Here is a 22,593-nt window from a genome sequence, read left to right as displayed (position 1 = left end):
ATATGCAGATGCATTTGGTTTGGGCTCCATTTGCTCTGAATGCATCTCCCTGCTAGGTGGGCCCCCAAAGCATAGTCTGATGTGTCTGTAGTTAGGGTTTGGGTAGCAGGGGGTAGAGCGAATGACAGTCCCTTGTTTTGGTGACATGTCTCTGCCCACCAAAGAAAAAAGAAGTTATGTCTTACCATAACGTTCCATCTGTATTGTTGATCCTCGTTCAGTCATTACGCATGGGTATCGGTTCCGAGCTTGGAACCGAGCCGGCCATTTTCCAAGCTTGCGTCAGCTTCAAACTCTTGAGCTAAACTCTTACCCACAATCCCCCTCTCCCTGTTACCTCAGATTGAGTTTGCAAGTCAAAGAAGGTGGAGGCTACCTCTAGTCAAATAACCTAAAAGAACCGGATGGTGAGATCCACTAGAAACCACAGGAGGGGGAAAGGAGGGAGGGTCGTAATGACTGAACGAGGATCAACAATATAGATGGAACGTTATGGTAAGACATAACTTCTTTATCTGATATTGTTAATCCTCGTTCATTCCTTACGCATGGGACAGAGTCCCCAGCTACCTCTATTCCTGGGAGGCTCTTATGGAAGGACATTCCTGAGCACCACAGAACCGAAAGATGCTCTTCCTCTGGAGGCCAAATCCAATTTGTAATGATTGATGAAGGCATGAGGTGTAGCCCAAGCTGCAGCTGCACAGATGTCATGTAAAAAAGCTCTGGCATGGAAGGCAGCAGAAGATGCCACCGACCTTGTTGAATGAGCTTTCATGGTAGTAGGCAATGAGATATTACGTTGTGTATAGATGAAGGTCACACAGTCCTTCAACCATCTAGCTAATATGACCTTAGCAACAGCAGATCCTAATCTAGGTCCAGAAAAAGCCAAAAATAACTGGTCAGATTTACGAAAGGGTTTAGTCCTGTTTAAGTAAAAACGGATTTGCCTGTGTACATCAAGGGTATGTAGGCAGTACTCGCCTCTGTTTGAATGATTGGGAAAGAAAACTGGCAAGTCAATGGCTTGATTAATGGGCATTTCAGAGATCACTTTAGGCAGAAATGACAGATTAGTTCTCAGAGACACTCTGTCTCTATGAAAAATCAAGTATGGACTCTTGAGACATAAAGCTTGAAGTTCAGAAATACGTCTGGCAGAAGTAATAGCGACCAAAAACAAGGTTTTCCATGACAAATACTTGAGGTCGCAAGAAGAGGCTGGTTCGAAAGGTGACATTGTCAGAGATTGTAGAACTAATGATAAATCCCATGGTTGAATAGGTTCTCTAAAAAGGTGGCTTCAGATGATTTACACCTTTTATGAAGGTCTTGCACAATTTATGGGACATAAGAGAAGAATCTTTGACACCCTCATGAAAATTAGAAATTGCAGCCAAATGAACTCTAATGGTAGATGCTGATACACCCGATTGAAAAAGGTCGGCCAGAGAGTCTAGTATTATTGACACTGGTGCTGAAAAGGGGTCTACTTGTTTATCTTTCAGCCAACAGGTAAATCTTTTCCACTTGCTCAGATAAGTAATTCTAGTGGTAGACTTATGAGAAGCAATGAGAATATCACATGCTGGTAAAGAAAGATCATTCTGCCTGGCAATCAAGGGAATTGGAGTAGCCAAGCCGTGAGCTTCAGGCTGTTCAAGTTGGGATGAATAAGGTTCTGTAGGTGTGAGATCAACTTCGAGGTTGGATGGAGAATTCATGGTCGATCTAATAGGTGATGACAAAGGAAGGGGAACCAAATCTGTCGAGGCCAATATGGTGATACGAGGATCACCTTGCTCTTCAACCGATGGGCTTTCTTCAGAAATTGGGGAATGAGGGGAAAGGGTGGAAATGCATAAAGACCAGAGGGCCAATCGTGGACTAGAGCATCCCTGGGTGACTGTCCCAGAGGGGGAATCAGGGCAAAGTAGTTGCTGCATTTGTAGTTGGTCGGGGATGCAGAGAGGTCGCAGCAAGGATGGCCCCAGCGGTGGAAGATCTCCGTCGCTATCAAGGGATTCAGGGACCACTCGTGAGGTTGAAGAATGCACCTGCTGACTCTGTCTGCTATCACTTGTAATAAGAGCCACACAAAACCAAGTAAAATGAAAAAGTAGAATCCGGTCTGGCAGCAAAAGAAAACCTTTTAATTAAAATAATCCAAAGTACAATAAGTAAAAAGCAATAATCCAGGTAAGCACTTTTGTTTGTCACACTGACAAACTTCTGACAATAAGAAACATCACTTCCTTCTGTTAAAACCATTTGAAATTCCCTCCTTTCAATACTATTGGTCCATTTCACAAAAAAACAGGTCAGCAAAATGACAGCAAATTCACCCCCCACCTTAGTCACACGGACTGAAGCATATCTAAAAGGTGTAGTCATATAAATAAGCTGAATATACCTCAAATAAGTGCGTTATAAAACCATTGTAAAACCTTAAAAGTAAATATAAATATAATAAACAACCCAAATACTGAGAGTAAGTTTAATAGCTACGTAAATAGTTATAAATGTAAAATAAACCTAAAATAATGAAAATTGTACTTTGGATTATTTTAATTAAAAGGTTTTCTTTTGCTGCCAGACCGGATTCTGTATGCTATCAGGGTGGATATCCCGGGAATGTGTGTTGCTAGAAGAAAGCGGTTGGTAGCCATCGCCCATTGCCATATCCTCATGGCCTCTCAACAAAGGGGGTAAGATTTGGTTCCACCTTGCTTGTTTATGTACCGGACCACTGCCATGTTGTCTGATTGAATCGCAACTGTCCCAGATGGCAGCAGGGGATGGAATGCTTGCAACGCCAGAAGCACCGCCCTCAACTCTAGGACATTTATATGCAGATGGGCCTCCAGTTCGGACCAAGTGCCTTGGACTGTCTGTCCCTGACATAGCCCCCCCACCCCACCCCATAAGGGAGGCGTCCGTGGTCACTGTGGCCTTGGGTTGCTGGGGGGAGAAGGGGCGAGACCATTGTGATAGATTGTGTGTCATCCACCAATTTAAATCCTGTTTGCACCTGTGGGTTACTCGAATCATGGCTGAAAGAGGATGCTGAAAAGGATACCATTGGGTGAGCAGTAGCCATTGTAGAAGCCTCATGCGAAACCTGGCCAGGGGAACAATGGTGATGGAGGCTGCCAAGGAACCCAACAGCTGTAGAACCGAGTGAGCCATGGAATTTTCCTTTGAAAGGATTGGAATTAGTTGTTGCTTTAAGAATTCTGTGCTCTGGAATAGCAGCTCTGCAGTTTTTGTGTCCAAGATAACCCCTATGAATTCTGTCGACTGAGATGGGGTGAGATTGGATTTCTGCCAGTTTATGGTTATGCCTAGCCTTTGAGCAACGAGGAGAGAGTATGCCAGGGCATTTTCCAGTAGATGTCTGGTGGGGGCGGAAATGAGCCAGTCGTCTAGGTATGGAAACACCTGGAATCCTTGAAGTCGCAAGTGAGCTGTGACAACTGCCATGCACTTTGTGAACACTCTGGGGGCTGTAGAGAGTCCGAAGGGCAGTACTCTGAACTGGTAGTGACTGGCTCCCACACGGAAGCTCAGAAATCTTCTTGATGGCCTGTCCACCTTTATGTGGTAGTACGCATCTTGAAGATCTATAGAGCACATCCAATCGTCTTTTTCCAAAAGTGGGAGGATAGACTGCATTGTGACCATCCGGAATTTTTGTACTCTCACAAACTTGTTCAATACACTGAGATCCAAAATGGATCTCCAGTCCCTGGTTTTCTTTGGCACCAAAAATAGTCTTGAGTAGAATCCGGATCCTATCTGGTCTGGAGGGACTATTTGGATGACTCTTCTTAGCAACTTTTCTATCTCTAGTTTTGCTTCTTCCCTTTGACTGGGTGGAACGTCAGGAAGATTTTTTGAAGGGACGGGACAAAGATCGAAGGGGATATGATAACCTCTGGTTATGATCCTTTGTACCAAAGAATCAGTGGTGATGGTTAGCCAGGCAGAAGGGTACAAGGAGAAACGTCCCCCAACCACATCCAGAGGAAAGGGGTTGGGCTGCTCTTCAGGAGTGCTGGTAGGATTGACCATGGAAAGAATCCCTGGAACCCTGGTTATGGGGTCCCCCTCTGCCCCGAAAGGAGAGTCTTCCCTGTGAGTTTCCTTCTCTGCCTCTGCGGGAGAACTCGGCCTGTGTGTCACAGAATGAACCCTGAGATTTCTTGAACCATATCTTCCCACTCTTTTGATTTCGGCAGAAAGCACGTTGAGGGGAAGAATAATGGACACCTATGGCAGAAAGGGTCTTACCATCCTGTTCACATCTGGCCAGTGTGCTTTTAACTTTGAGCCCAAACAACGAGGAGGCCTCAATGGGGGCATTAAGAAAAGAAGACTTAAAGGGTTCCGCGAAGTTGCACAAGCGCATCCAGGCGTGTCATCTCAAGACCGCAGCAGAACCCACTGCTCCTTCTAATGCGTGAGATATCAGTTGCATAGAGGAGTTAGATATAGATTCAATGGTGGCCAGCTGAGAGGCCACTTTGTCACGGACTTCATCAGACATGGCACCAGCCAAGGTTAGAGAGAGCTCAGAAACCAGATCCCTTTGAAGCCTGGTGAAATGTGCCATATAATTCAGGGACCTGATAGCAAAGGTCGCTGAAGCAAAGGTGCACTTCCCTATCCTGTCCAGGGCCCGGGACTCTCTGTTAGGCGGATGGACAGTCTGGCTTTCTTCTTCTGCCAGATCCTTTTTTGTTGTGGCCACCACCACCAAAACATCCACAGGAAGACCTTTGGACCAATGGGGATGCGAAGCAGGAGGGGACAAGATCTTATCTGGCCTCCGGGGAATAGCTTAGATGGTATCAGGAGCCTTCCAAGCACACTGCACGATGAGCCGGACAAGTACATCGGCAGGTGGAGTAACCCAAGAGGTAGGGGGCCGGGCGCGAAAGGCCTGCAGGGACACAGATTCCTCAGAGGTCAGATTAGAGGGCTGCCAGTCACCTATCTGTTTTGGATTTCGAGGATATCGCCAAAGGATACCTCAGAGGGTGATCGAGGGGATCCTTCCCCCTCATCAAAATCTGTGTCTTCGGTGAGGGACTCTTCTGTTGAGTCCATGTGCTTCCTCTTACACAAATTTTCCGGTGGACCTCCTCAGCAGGAGAAGCTGGAGAAGACAGCGGAAAAGGGGATTCCTGAAGGAATATGTCCTGCGGCCCTTGCACTCGAAGTCCGCTAGATGCGACTTGTGGAACCAGTGTACCAGAGGAGGAAGGAGGTATAAACAGTCTGGTATTGCCAGAAGCAGTGAAAGCCTTCCCCATCAGTTATAAGGCTGGTCCACCCAAAGAGGAGTGTATGTCTAGGACAGAGGTCACCCCTCCCCTAAGTGGCTCAGGCTGCTGACCCGGAGTCCCTGGATGGCTGTGGAGCAGCAAGCTATGTGTGTCACAGCTGACATCCTGGGTCGTAGCAAAACTTTCCTGCCAGGAAGGTAACTGCGGTTCCTTAGTGAGATCCATAAAGAGAACCGCAGAAGGGGAAGGCTGTGCTATAGCCATGGACTTCAAAGGCAATGATGGAGGAGAAAAAAGAAGGGGTCTTTGGAGATGGGTGATCACCTCCCAAAGAAGAATAGTTCCTGAGGGGTGGGATACCTCTGGCCAAGAGTACCTGGTCCACAAGAAGCAACACATCATGTTCAGAAAGGCTTCTAGTGGACCTCACGGAGACTGAGGGAGAAACAGGCCTGCCCACAGAAGAGGCAGACTCGGTGCCCATCTCATCTGACCGCACCGAGGACAACAGTGCTGAGAGAGACTGGACTACTGTTGACTGTACCAAAGAAGTCATCTGTGCCGAGGTCATTGTCTGCACCGATACAGGGATCGGTGTCGAAGCTGTTGTTGGTGCCGAAGCTGGAACCGACAAAACTGGAGTCAACAATAAAGGCTTCGGTTCAGAGGACGATCTCGGAGCCGAAGCAGTCAAGGTCTGCGCCGACTGAATGGTCGGTGCCGATACAGTGGTAATGGTCTGAACCGAGGAGCCCCTCGGTGCCGATATATAGAAGGCTGCAGGAGAAGACGGAGCCAAAATCACTAATGGAGCCGAAGGCCTCGTTGCTGAAGGGTCTAGGCACCGAAAGCATTGGGGTTGACAGAGATCTCCGGAGCCGAAAATGTAGCCTTTTTAGGTTTTGGTTGGTGGGAGTCCCCAGCCGGGGACCAAGGCAAAGATTTAGCCTTAGTAGAAACATCCATTTTCTTATGGGCTCTAGGAGGGGTTGAGACCTCCGACCCAGAAATAGCCTCTGAAAAGGGAGATTTTAGAAGTCCCTTCACTATCACCTTGTTTTTCCTTTCCAACAAAGTTCTATTAGAAAAGTTCTCACATATAGTACAGGGTGGTTCAACAGATAAATGGGAAGCTCCCAAACAATAAACACACAAAGAGTGTGCATCAGAAATAGGCAGTTTGTGTCCACAATCAGAATACTGCTTAAACCCCGGACTACCTTTTTTATCTGCCATGACAGCAAATTAATTAATAGAAAAATACCAACAATCGTACAAGAGAGTAGCCGAAGGTATGATAGAGAAAAGGGAAAAAGATTACCAACGATGGTAAAGAGAGAATACCTTGCGGTAAAAGTAGTAAGGAAAAAGCAGAAAAACCTGAAGAAATTATGAATGCTAGATGCGATAGGGTAAGAGACAATAAAATATGAACTTTTCTGACAGAAAAGTAATTTGTAAAGCAATTAAACAACAATTGACTGTAATTCGCTCAAGAGAAGTAGCTTGACACGACCGGATGGCAATGCGGCAAACGAAATCTGAGGTAACAGGGAGAGGGGGATTGTGGGTAAGAGTTTAGCTCAAGAGTTTGAAGCAGACGCGAGCTTGGAAAATGGCCGGCTCGGTTCCGAGCTCAGAACCAATACCCATGCGTAAGGAATGAACGAGGATTAACAATGTCAGATCTCCTGTTGTAGGCAGGGAATGAGAGGGATCATTGTTTCCAGGCTGTGGCAATGTTGACTCCCATAAACTTTTTAGGTACCACTGAAGTTTCCTCATATGCAGTTTCGCATATGGAATTAGTAGAATGCAGGATGCCATGAACCCCAAAGCCTGCAGAATTTGTCTTGCAGATAACTGGGTTTTTGTTGCAATTTGTTTGAAGTATGTTGTCAATTGCAGTTGTTTGTCTGGCGTGAAGTAAGCCATCTTGGCAGTTGTATTCAAGCTTGCACCCAGGAATGTAATTATTTGAGAAGGTACCAGTTGTGATTTCTTTTCGTTTATGGTGTACCCTAGGCATGCTAGGAGCCTTTTTACAAACGCCAGATGATGAAGAAGAGTGCCCTTGTCCTCTGCATGAATGAGACAATCGTCCAGATAAGGATACATTTTAATGTTTCTTTGTCTGCAGAATGCAATTACTGGTGCCAGGCACTTTGTAAAGACCCTGGGCGCAGTAGATAAGCCAAGGGGCAGTGCAGAGAATTGGTAATGTAAAAAACCTGCTTTGAAGCGGAGGTATCTTCTGCAAGATTCCCTTATTGGGATATGCAGGTATGCCTCTTAAGTCTAGAGTTACTAACCAAGCACTCTTGCCTAGCATAGGTAGTAGCTGTTGTAAAGTCAGCATTTTGAATTTTGTAATGTCCGGGAACGTGTTCAGGATCAATAAGTCCAGTATTGGACACCATGAATTGTCTTTTTTGAGTACAGGAAAAGTCTTGAATAAAATCTTTGTCTTTTTTCCTTTTCTGGTACCGGCTGAATAGCCCCCGTATCCATGAGGTACATGACTTGTTTCTGGGCCTCTACCCACTGGTTTTGTAGCAGATTCGGCCAACCGTTTGGAATTGGCAAAGTATGGAAATGAAATCTTTACCCCTGGGATACTATGTTTAATACCCACTTGTCCTGGGTAATTAACTGCCAATTTTGAGCATGAAGTGCTAGTTGTCCCCCAAGGGGGCTGCCAAAAGATAAGTGCTTGGAGATGGTAGAGGAAAGTCATTGAGATTGCTGACTGTAGAGTTGTGCTTTGTTACCTCCAGATTTGGAGGTGGAGGCACCCCATTGCTTTGACCTGTAAGATCCCTGTGATTGATATCTGGAGCCTTTTGAGCACCTGGGTTTGCCCTGAGTGGCTCTGTTGGACACAGGAAAGGACCAATTTTTAGTAGGCCAGTGCCTACTGAACCTGGGTGGCTGCACTTGTAAAAAATCTTTTACAGTTTGCATAGATTTAGCTTTGTCTTCCATTTTCTTTAAAACCTCTTCTGCCTTATTACCAGAGTATCATGCTGTAAAGGGGCATCCAACAATTTAGCTTTAACAAGATCAGGCAGATTTTGCTCCTTGAGCCAGGCATGCTTTCTTATCACAGATCCAGTAACGGCGGCCCTACAAGAGGCCACCAAGGAATCAAAACCACATTGCAAAGTATGCTTTCCAACCTGTTCTGCTGCATGCAATAAATCCTGTAACTCTATTTTCCACACAATCAGAAATCAACATCATTTTCTGTTTCAGTAAGCCCATAACATGCTGTTGATATTTAAGCATATGAAACTGGCAGTTTAAAGCCCTGATTGCCAAGGTTGCAGACGTATACACCTTCTTACCCCATCTATCCAGCACCCTGGAATCTCTATCAGAAGGGGTAGGATTTTTGGCTGTAGAAGCCTGAACACCATTGGGACCCTGAGAAATAGTCTCAGGATCAGCAGCAGGACTTTTAAAAAGAAATTTGTGGGGGTCAGGAACCCTGTAATATCTGTCTGGCTTACTAGGAGCCAGAGACAAGGAATCAGGAGCCAAGCTCGATTCCGAGAACACATCATCCGCAATGTCTAATACAGGAGGTATTGCCAAAGGCCTATGCTGAGGGAGAAGAAGGAAATCCCTAAGCCTCTTTTTTGATTCAGAAAAGTCCTGACTCTCTGCAAAGACTCTCCAAAAGAGTAATCCTCAGGAGGAGATGCAGATGGGATGGATTCCTCTGCATCAGAATCCTCATAAGGTGGAATAGAAAATTCCTGGTCAGAAGAGGAATCAGAAGAAATGGAAACCTGATCTGAAGATTCATAATCGGTGCCTTGCCTAGGCCTCTTAGTAGGGGGGGTTGGGAACCCTTGATCAAGGTAATTAAATCCTCAGCCATTTTGATAATTTGTTTTTTAGGCATAGGGGCCTGATCACGTGGCTCACGAGTCGTTTTTTTAGATATAGGAGTTGTTTTTGGCCTTGTTTTTGCTGATGGTGTCGGTTTAATATAAAAATGTTGAGGCCTGAAAACACCCTCAGAAGCCGGTGCCTGCTCAGCGGCTCTGGACTCATCCAAGGGAGAGACATCCGCGGGTTCAATACTTTGTGAATGTCACGGCATACCAGACTCCGAATGGGTCTCGGTAGAGGCCTGCGATTCAAAAGTAGCGGGTATCAGGGGCTGCGAAAGTGCCTCACTGAGTACCGGCGAACCAGCGACTGGCTTAGGAGAAGCTTCGTCGTCGGTTTTGGACCTCAACGGTCTGTCTCTGTCTTTTTCCTTGCATTTTTTGTGAACTCCGGTAGTCGGATTGCTAACCGACGACATTTCAGGGTAGTTAAATCTTGAACCAAAATATTTAGAAGCAAAAATATACTGACGCTTAATAGTGTGTTGGTTAAATTTAGCCAATCCGACGACATTTCAGGGTAGTTAAATCTTGAACCAAAATATTTAGAAGCAAAAATATACTGACGCTTAATAGTGTGTTGGTTAAATTTAGCACAAACTGACAGCAAGGCACGTTGTGTTCAGGGCCTAGGCAAGGAATACAGTACAAATGAAAATCCTTATGAGGTATTTGCTTCCCACAAGTAATGCAATTATTAACTTTTACTGACATCGGTAAGAAGCAAGAAAAAGTTTCCCCAATGGGGTACTTAGCTTTAGTTTGAAGACTTCGGTTCTGAAACTTGAAAACGAACATTTCAGGAGTCGGCCGACTGGCACTTGCGAACTGCTTCTGCTTCGGGCACCACGCGGCAAGAAAGACTGATTAAAATGGCGTCGGCTGCATGTTTTATACCCCTGATGACCTGACGTCATGGAAGAGGAGACAGCAACCGACGCAGGACCCAAGACTTAGTTATTCAGGCTGACTGAGGGCAACCTGCCAGCAGATTACCTAAATGTAACTGCAACAGTGAAACATGAAGAACATCTCACAGTGGAGCTACTGCCCCGGGAGTCTGCCGGTTCCAAAGGAACTAAAAAAGTCCGGGTAGATCCTGGGACCTAAGGCAGAAAGGCTGTCAGTACCAGAGCAACTGGGACCAGAGGGATCGGAGTGGGAAGCTCTAAGCCATCTGAGGTTAGAGAAGGAAGATTTGTTGGAATCCAGGGAGAAAGCGACCCAACTCCAGAGGGGAGAGGGATCTGCAAGGAAACAGAAAGATCCCTGGCCACTAGGAGCTGATCCACCAACCTCACGATGTCCACTTCTATTAGACTCCTGAAAGAATGGGCAGATAATCCAGATGGGGATTCTGGCCTTTCTAAGAAAGGACTGGGAAGTTGCCCCATTAATGGGGTCGATAGAAGGTGAATATCCTGTCTCGGGTAAATACATTAATTCTGATTTTGGCAATGAGGGGGCGGGCAATGTCTGCTGTGGTGCAGTAGGGGAGGTCTCGGCAAACTAAAAAAGTCGGTGCCGACGAGACCAGCACCGATGTTTGTGGTGTCGTAGTAGTAACCGGTACCAAGGAGGTTGTCTGTTCCAACACTCTTGGAACCTTAGCCTTCGGTTCAGTAGATGTAGAGGGGACAAAAGGCTTATGCTTTTTAGACACCAGTGCCGAAGGAGAAATCAGCACCAAGTGACTTTTCTTCATACCATGGTCTGATTTAGAGGGTGATGAAACAGTCTTGGATAAGACTTCTTTGAAGGAAGACTTAATTAGCCCTTTCAATACCAATTTATTTTTGTGCTCAACCAAGGCCCGGTTACTGAAGGCCTGGCAGACCGAACATTCCTGATTCACATGGGCTGAGCCCAGACAATTTACACAGGAAGATTGCCCATCGGAAATGGGCATCTTCCATCCTTTTGGTTTTTCAGCCATGTCAACAAAGGGAAGGACAGGAGTCAACTGGCAGGAACACAGTCTCACACACATGCAAAAAGGACAGAAGGGAAAAACTACCAACAATGGTACAAAGAGATACCAAAAGACTAGCAAAGGGAAAGAAATTACCAACTATGGTAAGACAGAGAGCTACCTAATGAGATAGAGGAGGAAAAGGGAGGGATGGGGTGCTACCAGCAAAGGTAGATAGAATACCGTAAGGTATGGGAAATAAACACTCACTCAACCAGGAACAAAAAACAGGCCGAGACAAATAGAATAGAAATACAAATATAAATTAATAGAAAAGGATGAGATCAACTTTCAAAAAATAAAGAAATTTTACTTAGCTGCGAGAGAGAAAGTTGACGCATTTTGTGACAAGAGTGGCAAACGAGATCTGAGGTGATATGGAGAGGGGTACTGTGGGTAGATTCTTAGCTCAAGAGTTTTTGGCTGGCGCAAGCTGTACAATGGCGGAGCCAGTTCTGAGGATCAGAACAGAGTACCCAAAGGTCAAGGATGACTGAAGATTGACAACATCAGATAAAAAATGATGCCCACTCTAAATGAAATGAAGGACCACCCTCCCCCATGACTGAAACTATACAGAAATGAGCCAAAAGTATTCAACATTTCCAGCAGTACCCTCTAGGTGCAATGAGGCAGTAGAGACATGACAGCCTACTGATTTACCATCTAGAACTTAATGTTGCCTTTGTACTCAATGAAGTTGCTGTAGCTTAAATTGGGAAAGAAGCCTCTTGTCCCAAGAAAAACAGGAGTGACACCACTAGCCTTTCTCCAAAAGAATAAAAACAATCTACTGTCTTCTCTTGGGAGTACAGTCAGTGTTTGTCTGAATTTCGTCAGTCTGGAGTGATGTCTCTCCAAACTTCGGCAACTCAATTGGTATCAAACAGGAAGTCCTGCATGTTAGTCAGGACTGCAACTACTGGTGCAGCTGAAGCATTTTCCTTGGAAACAAACAAAACTATCAAGGAGGTGACAACACTTGATAGTTAACAGGCTGTCCCCAGCCTCTCAGAAAAGTGGTCTGGCTGTGATCAATATGTCTTTCATCCTTCAGAAGACTTTGACCCAGTACCAGGAGTCCTATCCAAGGGGAATATCAACCTATGAGGGGGAAATACAGGAAGGCCCCTTGTACTGACACGGAGTATAGCCCAAATAATACCACCAGACAGAATTGCACAGCAAAGCCTGTAGCTCTAGCAATAGAATCGGAAGTCGAAATTACAGTAGGCCACATGAAAGCAAATGAAGAGGCTGTAGTAAGGATGTTTTCCATAGCCTGCTTAAAACCACACTCCTTCAGGTCTGACAGATCTGCCAGAGAAAGATTCACTGAGGAAGACTAGAATCTGTTAAAATGAGATATATAACTAAGGGTTGACCAATCTTATCCTATTCAAAACCTTAGGCTCCTTATCAGGTGGTAAGGTGTGGTGGTCTTTGGGATCTATGTTAGACTTAAAGATTATATGCTTGATGAGGATGCCACCTCATTATAACAGAGGATTTTCACTTCTTGGGGGAGTGATTAGAGGGAGCTAGATCTGGATGTTTCCTGACTGCATAAATCCCATCCTACAAGATATGCTCCATGACAGGAAGGCCAGCCGTCAGTGAATTTAAAGAGTCTTAGCATAGTCTCAAAGGAGGAGTGGTTTGGAAGGGAGCTATTGGAAGGATAAGGTTTTGTTATTCTTGTCTGTTTCAGACAGAAGAACCTCTGTGTCCAAGAACTCCCCACAGGAAACTGAGTGAGACTATGCCTTACAACTAGCATCAATATGGGGCATAAAGATAGATGCTGAGAGAAATGTCACCAGTAGTCCGGGAGTTCACACTAAAAGTGGTGCCAAGTCATGAGGAAGCAGCTAAGGTGCTATTTCATATTCCTAAAGGGTATGCTCCTTCAGTCATAAGGAAAAGTAATAAACATCAAAGAATAAAAGCATGTCAAACATCTGGCAATGTCTTAGAGGGCTCAGGTGGCTTAGAAGGACCTTAACTCTAGCCAGTAAGCTGCACGTCACGTGTGGTGGGGGGTGGGATGGGGAAGACTCTCTGATACAGACTTCCATCAGTATGTCTTTGTTTTGTTGGAGACTTCCAAGACTGGTTCATCTGAGTAGGTGGTGTGCCCAGACTTCAGGTGATCTAAAGTGGTTAACTTCTCATGTTCCTACAAATGTAACAAAATCGGTGCAAAACTGACTCCTTGCCATCACAGGGGAACTCGTGGCTCACATGGAATGCACAAATGCCTTGAGGACAGACCTAGCACATGATTTTGGCTGATGTCTGATCTCTGACTCTGCTCCCTTCTCCTATCGGTCAAGCAACAATCAATGAGCATACAATTGGTGCTACTGCTGGTCAAAAGCTGGTTAAAGTCTCATCTTTAGAGAAACTGATGTAGGTCTTCTTTCCTCTTCCTGTGAATGCACAGGTAAGTGGGGGCACTTATAAGCAATGCTTCACATTATACTCCCCTCCCAGGAAATACAGGCTGCACTGATTCATGATCTGGTACTCAAGAACATCTGCAAAGTTGACTTCAACATTTCAGGCATCAAGCACAAAATTGTTCAACTGACAAATTATGGATGAATGCACCTTTCATAATATAAAAAATGAAACCAAAACAAAAAAGTGTTAAAAACAAAAGAATCCAGAATTGTACCAAAAAGAAGATATCAAAACAGAAAATTCAAACAGTTATACATTGCAGAAGCCCCCCAAAGACCAACACAAAGCTGGGTTTGAGGCAAACAGCTTAGCAATCAAGCAAAATGTGCTACTACACAAGCCTTACATGGCACCCAAGATTAACTGGATACTCATGTCTGAAAAGGAAATTTTAGAATTTCAGCACATGGGAAAGGATAAACAGTCCTATTTTGTATGCATCTTTAGGGATATTTGCCAGATGGTACTCACAGTTTGACTGAGCTAATAGGCAAAACTGATTCCTACATATTTGCTGGTAGCCCAAAAAGTAATCTGGAGGGTTGTCTGAACAAACTCTCTTGCTGAATCCTACATGTATCCCTTGCAACACTGTTCTCAAATGTGACCAAAAGATACTGCGAGTAGATCATCATAACCTGCTAACATGGCTCTTCCCTGGCCACTGCCATTAAATATACCAATTTAACTAAAATTAAGTTACAACTGGAAATAGGTAACAAAACGGAATTAACATGTGGCAAAATAATTCAGTGCATTCTGTGATCATGAGAAAAGAAACATATGATAGACTGACAAAGAATGAGGCATGTGCCCTAGTGTCCTGAAGGCTCAGTGTGGCTGCTGAACAGTCCCAAGGAATTACCTGTCATGGAAATTAAAGTTTAACCCAAGGAATTACCTGTCATGGAAATTAAAGTTTAAAGTACAGTTTCTCAGAGACAAGGGAGGTTTTAAGTTACAGTTACTTTACTTAACACCTTACGTTTCCATGCTATGCAACATGTTTTCTTCTTTTAAAGCACTAGTGCAATGCAATGATGATAATCATGTTATTCAATGCAGTAAAGTGGTGTAACTTACACCACCTTATATTTATTGAGGTATACCATATACCACGTCTTATACTTAGTGAGTTATACCATATACCAAGCCAAGTATCAATGGTTAAATATTGTGTTTGCAAATGATCTGCACCCCCAAATACCATTAATTTTTAAAAATATAGTCTTTCCAATAAAAGCTTACAAATTAGTCTACTGCACCTAAGCAAAGAAGTTTCACAGTCAGTAATATGATCAGAGATCTGCAATACAAAGTCAACATTTCGGAGAGACACAAAACTGTTCAGTTCAGGAATGTATAACAGCCATTCAGTATAATTGTTAAGATGCGCATGAACATTTTAAGTTATGTGCAGAATTCAGATGTTATCTGAAGTCCAAGACTATAATAAACATTTTCACGCTGGTAAATGTGTGCCAACACTTTATACTGCCCAAAGAGAAAATGTGATGAAGCTATCATTACAGCTTTCATCCAACATCAATTGCTTCACAACAGAGTTCCAGATGAAAAAAGCAATTGTAATAAGAGCAGTGAGTAGGAGGGACTAGTTGAAATTTCTCTTATATCAAACTTTAGTGTACATAGCATAATCAATATGGGACCCAGTCAATCTGCTGAATGCATTCAGGCAGAATGGCACTAGCTTAAATATTAATCACTGAAAATTACTTTCAAAGATCACTGAGGTTACAATTTAGCTGCTGTTGAGTGACTGAGAAGTTGGTATGCACAAGGTGTGTGTGTGTGGTTCTTGCTCCACACTGAGGTTAAAGGAAGACTTACCTTCTAAAAAAAAAAAAAAAAAAAAAAGATTCTTTTTCACTAAAAGCATTTTTCAGTGATTAACATTTGACCAAATGGTATCCAGCGTGAAAGTTCAGCAGACTGGTAGGGTTCCACCGGATACTGCAATCTTTTTTTTTTTTTCTACTTCATGATCTTTTTACTTTTTGGGAACTTCTACAATATTTTGGTCTTCTTCTCCCAACCATGGCCATACTAACTAATGCCTCTTTTAGCTTAACAGCAGCACTGGGTCTGAAGGTCACTAATGATTACCAGCCATCCATAGTTATAAGCCAATGGGAAAGGAGCAGGTCAAGGTTAACAATGGATTACCAACTTAAAAAAAACAGAGAGAGCTTTTGAATTATACAGTTACCCCTACAAGGATGAGCATGCAATACACTCCAAGTACAGCACATTCCCATGTGTGTGAGCATAATCAGGCTACATCATACATACCACAGACTATTTTTTCTTGCACGCCTAAGGCTGAAACAATGGACAAGGAAGTGCATATTCTTACATCTCCAGAGAATGAAGACATCCTCCAAATGATAATTCCTTCCTTCTCCCCTTCTCTGGCTGATCATTTGGTGGTCAGTCAACTTCTGAGCTATAGTGACTTGTATTATGAGCATATATCTAGTTTCTATACTAGTGGGACAGCACTATATTGAGCTACTGGTCATTGCTCAGTTATCCTGCTATACATATGGTAGATATTAAAAGCTGTCTTTTGTCTAGTATGTAGGTACTCTAGATGGTCACGCAATAAGGGACAGCAATTACTTACTGGTTTACTTTAATACAGGAAAATATGCAATGCAATAACAAAAAAACAGACTTTTATAAAATGTAAACATATGAAACAAAAGTATAAGATTTCACTGAAGTACTAACAGAAAATGCTTCACTATAAGATGCCTACCACATCCACTTGGACCAACAGGACCTTCAGCGCATATGACTGCCCCAACTGTTTCAGACGATCATGAATATAATTTGGATTCAGGTTGTGGTACCGCAAGCTGCAGAGATGGAGCAAACAATTTAGTTCTGTATAATAAAGTCTTACAAGATTATTCTACATTCACACAATTCTGTTTTTTAATTATTTTACTACTTTTGTAATCTCTCCTACCATCCACTCTTCTGACTGGTGACTTTGTGACCAGCACAGCTACAACTGCTCAATTCAGCCATAAATTTCCAAATACAGCAAGGGTTTGGAGGACATGGGTGTCAAGTCCTGGTCATGCAGGGTGGCTAGTTTTCATTTAATGCCCTGCTTGAGCCACCCCCATATAAGCCTGCAATTCCCTAAAAGACTGGCTAATTTTACATGTGTCTACAGCTCTGTCCTGCTGCAACTATTCCAGTACTTAGAAGATGGGCAATGGTGGAGATAAAATGAAGAATTGAGTGGCAAGTTGTTCCCTGCTTCTCCTATCCTCTATTCTCCACAGACATCTGAAAAATGATTTACCAGTGGTGTGGCTACTTGTCACCCTCTAGGCCAGCAGGTCAACCAAAATATCCACAAGGCTCTAGATTTCACATTAAGAACTTTTTGCACATTATTGATCTGATGCAACCTTTTGTGCAAAAGCACATTTACACTTTGTTACCTCAAACCCAGAACCACTCAAATGAATAACTATTCATTTTTCCAAATGACAATGCAGCTACTTATCTGGAAGGTGCACAGGAAGCTAAACACAGACACAGACTCAAAGATTAAAAGCCATTCATAATGTTAAACTGCTGATTTTTCTCTGATTAAATACCAAAAACTAGTAATCACAATCTGCACATAAGGACATAAACAATGCAAAAAACCCACTGAGCATAGAAATGTACTAGCTATTCAAGTGAACTCAACCTTAGAAAAAAAAAGATTTAGATAACAGCAATCTTTCTTTTAAATGACCGGAGGTTAATATAACAGCAGCTTCACACATTTTTTTCAGGTTGGGTGTTTGCTTGCTTCCTTGTGAAGGTCCATTCCTGTTTTCCAGTACTGCTTGGATTACCACTGAAACTAGCTAGATTAAGAAAAGGAAAAAATGAAGACTGAATATTTCCTTTTGCGGAGAATGATGAGGCTGTGTCTACTTGCTTTTTTACTATGAATGTTTTGGGGTGCAAACATCTTAGGGAGAACATATCAATGCTCCAAATTCCAGCAGAGATCAGAAACTAGCCTGTGTTTTTGCTTACTGAAGAGGAGAATCAGGCTACTGAGTTTTACATCACTCAAACAGGGAAAATATATATATGTAGCGAGCTGATGCAAAAATGGTGTACATATACATACACACACACATAAGCACTCAGTTGTATTTATTACTGCTTGGTGTAACTATCATTCTAATCCTTTTTGTTTAAGCACTTGGGCTTCAGACCAGTTGTTTTATATTAAGAAGGTTTGTGGTCTGCACTGTTGTGGCAGGACAGGTAGCTTACATCCTTCTAAGTTGGGGACTGCTGACTGAAGGCTCAGTGTCTGTTATTCTAAAAGTGTATTAGTTCTGGTTTAAGCATTTGGGCTTCAGGCCAGTTATTTTACATTAAGAAGGTTCGAGGTCTGCACTCTTGTGGGAGGAGAGGCTGGACTCTGCCCTTCTGAGCTGGGAATTTCTGGTTAAAGGCTTATAGTGCCTGCATACTTGAACTGTTTCTTACTGAAATTGGTGTGCCTTGTTTGCTGTAGCATAGACTAGATCCAGGCCTGCTGAATCAAGCTTTGTTTGCATAACTTGAGCACTAATCCAGGCCTTCTTTTTTTGGAGAAGGGTCCCCTGCACCCCAGTGGCAGGAGTGTGCAGTCAGAACTTATCCGATTGAAGACTACAGGAACAGGGCTGAGTTTTGAGATATTTTTACTGGTTAATTGGGTAATTTGTTTAAAAGCCTTTTCTGATTGCTTGTAGTCATCTAAAGCTGTTTTAAGTGTATTTTTTACTTTTTGCCTTATCTTTTCAAAAAAATGTTTTCCTTGTTTCCCACCTTTCTAAGCTAGTATAGTCCAGTTTTCAGGCTAGTGCTGAATTCAGGGCTGTGTTACAATTTCCTGAGTTGCCCATACCTTACTTGGATAGAGGGAGGTCTCTCTGTTCACCTGTGAGAGAGGGAGCTATGAGTAGCCATCTGTCCCTGGACGAGTGGTTCCAACCCAGAAGTTAGTAATTTATAGGCCATTTTGGGCTAATTTCTATCTCTTTCATTTCCCTGCTGTAAAAACCGCATTTGCACGGTTTTGCATGTCCGGGCAGTGCCTGTTAGCTAGGGCTAAATTTACCCAGCTCCACCAAGTCTCCTCTTCAGTTTTTTCCCTTGAAAGTAGTCCAACTCTCAACCTATGCACTTAAAAAGCATCCTACAGTCCAGCACTTGCTCAGACCTAATAGCAAGCACTAATATACCCTGACACTTGATTGCCCAGCAGGGCAAGGCTCATTAATCACCCCTCACCAACCAAGCGAGTAAGCAGCTCACCCTACTATTCAGGCATGACCAAAGGGCAATTTCAGGTATACTCTACAGTCCAGCTGGTGAACCTGGGCATCCTGAAGCAATGTTACAACTGCCTCATGTACACAGACAACCCTCTCCTCCTACCAAAAAACATTAACATGTGCGAGAGATGCAATTATATATCTAAATTGGTGGCTAAGCTCTCCACCCAAGACTGGAAGAGGCAATCATGAGAAGGTTAACACTTGCATCACACCTCCAGCCTCACACAGACGTACTAAACCAGCACTGGCAAACATACACATAAATACACAAAATCATACTTGGAGGCTCTAAACAAAAACCTGCAAAAGCATCACAGACCTCCAAAGCAGACACCCAAAAAATCTGCACCTCCCATCACAAACCAGACAACACATAAAACACAAAATCAGTGTGTCACACAATCACAGCCCTTAAGGTGAAATAACATACCTAACACACTAGCAATAGGCGACTCTATAGTCAGGCACACTGACGTCCCACTCACTAGGCTGGACAAGGAGAAGGTTACTGTTAGCTGCCTGTCGGGAGCCAGAATCCGCCACATAACACAAGCACTCAGGTCACTCCAGAACAAGTACAAATATGACTCTGTTATTGTTCATGTTGGTGTGAATGACCTGAGACATACCTCCCTGGACTACATGAAAAGAGACATGGAAGAGCTCTCTGATCATGTAGCCCAGGCGGGTATGACCCTTAGTAGCATCCTGCCCTCACCAATAATGATACCGTAGTATAAAGAAAAAATGACCAATTTCAACAATTGGCTAAGCTTCTGGTGTCATTCAAAAGGGATCCAGTGTCTGTCAGCCTGGGACGACATGCTCGACAGGCCTCGTTGCTTCGCAAGAAACGGCTTGCACCTGTCACCCCTAGGCTTTCGAATACTGGCCAAGGCTCTTGCTGCCCCCATAGTGCCTTTTTTAGGCAAGGCTCAAAAGTCAAACCCACCTCCGTAAACAGCACAAATAAAAAAACGAGGGTTATGCTACTCAACGCCAGGAGTTTAAATCTCAAAATGCACGCGCTTGAAGCACTCCTCAGTATGGAGAACGTCGACATCTGTGCAGTAACTGAAACCTGGTTCATGGCTCCACAGAGCATCCCAGCACTACCGGGCTACAACTCATACCACACATTTTGGCCACAGAACATGGACGGAAACACAAAAGGAGGGGGTGTATCCATATTCATCAAGGATACCTACACCTCCAGGTTAGTGGCGCAGCATACCACCTCCGAGATCATCCATGTGCAACTAACATCAGGCAAATCTGCAATGCAAATTGTGGCCTGCTACAGGTCACCCTCCATGACCCAGGACCACCACTCCGTCTTTCTGGAGACACTAGAAAACATGAAGGTCCTACCGAACACCCTGATACCCTAAGTTAACTGGAAAAACTACTCAAGTACAAACTCCCAGGTCCAGCGCTTCCTGGAATTTATCAACTCAAATGCCCTGGGTCAGCTGGTAAACTCCCCTACCAGAGGTGAAAACATATTGGACCTGGTCATCACCAACATGGGCGACAGGTGTTCCACACCAGAGGTCAACCCGTCACTGGTTAGATCAGACCATAAACTAATCAGTCTGGATGTCCACACCACACCACCATCTCCAACCAAGGAAACCACAGTGAAAAACATTTCTATAGCAAACTTCACCTTACTTAAGGCAGAGATGGTAAGTTTCACAGTCCCCACGCTAAAGGATAACAGTGTCCAAGATGCAGGAACCTTTACAAATGCATTCTATGAGCACCTACAAGGATGCATGGATCCCTAGCAAAACCATGACTCACTCCCCTAAGAGAAGGAAACCAGTCTGGTGGACCCCTGCCATAAACAGGCTATACAATAGAAGGAGGAAACTAGTTCAGAAAAAAAGCTAATCCCAAGAAGGAAAGACATCCCTGATCAGTATCAGTAAGAAACTAAGGTCCCTCATAAAATCCTCCAAGGCTAACTTCAAAAGAAAAATAGCCAAGGATTCAAAAGATAACCACAAAGCCTTCTTTAGCTATGTCAAGAATCTAAGTGGCAACTTGCAGATATGCTCTGAGCTAGTGCAAAATACCACAAAATATACTGAACCCACTGATATTGCCAACATCCTGGCAGATAGATTCAGTGCAAACTTCACCCCCCTCTCACCCCCAAAAGGGCCCACAACAGTACCGGAAAAGTGTAGTGTCCCAGAAATCACAGACGCACAGGTGAACACAGCCCTTTCAAAAGCCAAAAGCACAGCGTCAGTGGGGCAAGATGGTATCCCAGGCTGCGTCTTGCACGAACTACAGAACAAACTAACCCCCCCACCTAAACACACTGTTCAACCTCAGCCTCTCCACAGGCTACGTGCCTATAGAATGGTGCACAGCAACGGTTATTCCGCTCCACAAAGGGGGGGGGGGGCCACAGCTGACCCTGGTAACTATCGCCCCATAAGCCTGACTAGTCTGGTCTGCAAGGCTATGGAGCGCATCATCATGCAACTAATTAACAAAGACATTGGGAACTTCCAAACACTTGACCCGACCCAGTTCGGCTTTGTTAAGGGCAGATCATGCCTATTATACCTGGTTAACTTCTTTGGGACAGTCACCAAGGCCATAGATGAGGGGAAGGCAGTTCACACAGCCTACCTTGACCTTGCCAAGGCTTTTGACACCATTCCCCACTCGAGAATTATAGAAAAACTCACCAGGCTGAACATAAACCCCTACGTCACGAGATGGGTTGCCAACTGGCTTACAGATAGAACTCACACTGTAAGAATAGCGGGCTCCAGGTCCAACTCTAAACCAGTCACAAGTGGTGTCCCACGAGGCTCGGTCCTGGGACCCCTACTGTTCGGCATATACTTTTCAGAAGTACAGGCAAACACAGGAGGACTATGGCTAACCAAGTTCGCCGATGTCTGCAAACTGGAAGCCATAACTGTCTCTCTGACTGACATGGACATTCTCCAAAAGGGCCTTACTGAGACGGACACCTGGTGTCAAAGTCATGGTCTCAAGCTAAATGCCAAAAATGCATAGTCAGCCCATTTGGGAAAAACAAAACACCCATAAATTACCACATAGGTGGCAGCCCCTTTAATACAGAAGAGGTAATAAGAGATCTGGGGACCCAGGTAGACAGTAATCTCTCCTTTGACAATCATATTGCCAAAGTAGTTAAGAAATCCTTCTGTGTAGCCCATCTAATTACTAAAGGGTTTGCATCTACAAATAAAGAGGTTATAGTGCCCTTCTACTCGTCACTCATCAGACTCATCATAGAGTACAATCCCCCGTTTGGGATGTTCCTCACAAGACACTTCCAACAACTGGAAAGGCCACAAAAGTACCTCACCAAGAGGATTACTGGCCTCAAACATATGTCCTATGCAGCCCGACTGGAAAAACTCCAGCTGTACTCAGTGGCATATCGCTTAATCAGAGGTGATCTCTGCCTGACTTACAAAGCCATGTCCAACTCAAAATTGATGGACATGCCCCACCTAAAGAAATCCAAGTCACTGCGAGCCACTCGCTCTAGTGAGCTAAACCTCACCACAACAATAAATAGAACATGCTGG

General features: G+C 44.0%; 1 protein-coding gene across 4 annotated transcripts in view; it reads right to left on the bottom strand.

Annotated features, from left to right (window-relative positions):
• ERCC1 (ERCC excision repair 1, endonuclease non-catalytic subunit) overlaps positions 1-22,593 on the bottom strand; it is a 1,099,273-nt gene that overhangs the window by 720,566 nt on the left and 356,114 nt on the right. For all 4 annotated transcript variants that reach the window (XM_044084339.1, XM_044084340.1, XM_044084337.1 and 1 more), the window contains one exon: positions 16,414-16,513. In XM_044084339.1, the coding sequence (XP_043940274.1) occupies positions 16,414-16,513 (100 nt within the window). The remainder of the gene's footprint in view (positions 1-16,413; positions 16,514-22,593) is intronic.

Source organism: Protopterus annectens, chromosome 9.part0 (assembly GCF_019279795.1).
Source record: "Protopterus annectens isolate FY-2018-M chromosome 9.part0, PAN1.0, whole genome shotgun sequence".
In the NCBI taxonomy this organism is placed as follows: Eukaryota; Metazoa; Chordata; order Ceratodontiformes; family Protopteridae; genus Protopterus; species Protopterus annectens.
Note: the sequence above shows the minus strand (reverse complement) of the source record. Positions and strands in the feature narration are given on the sequence as shown.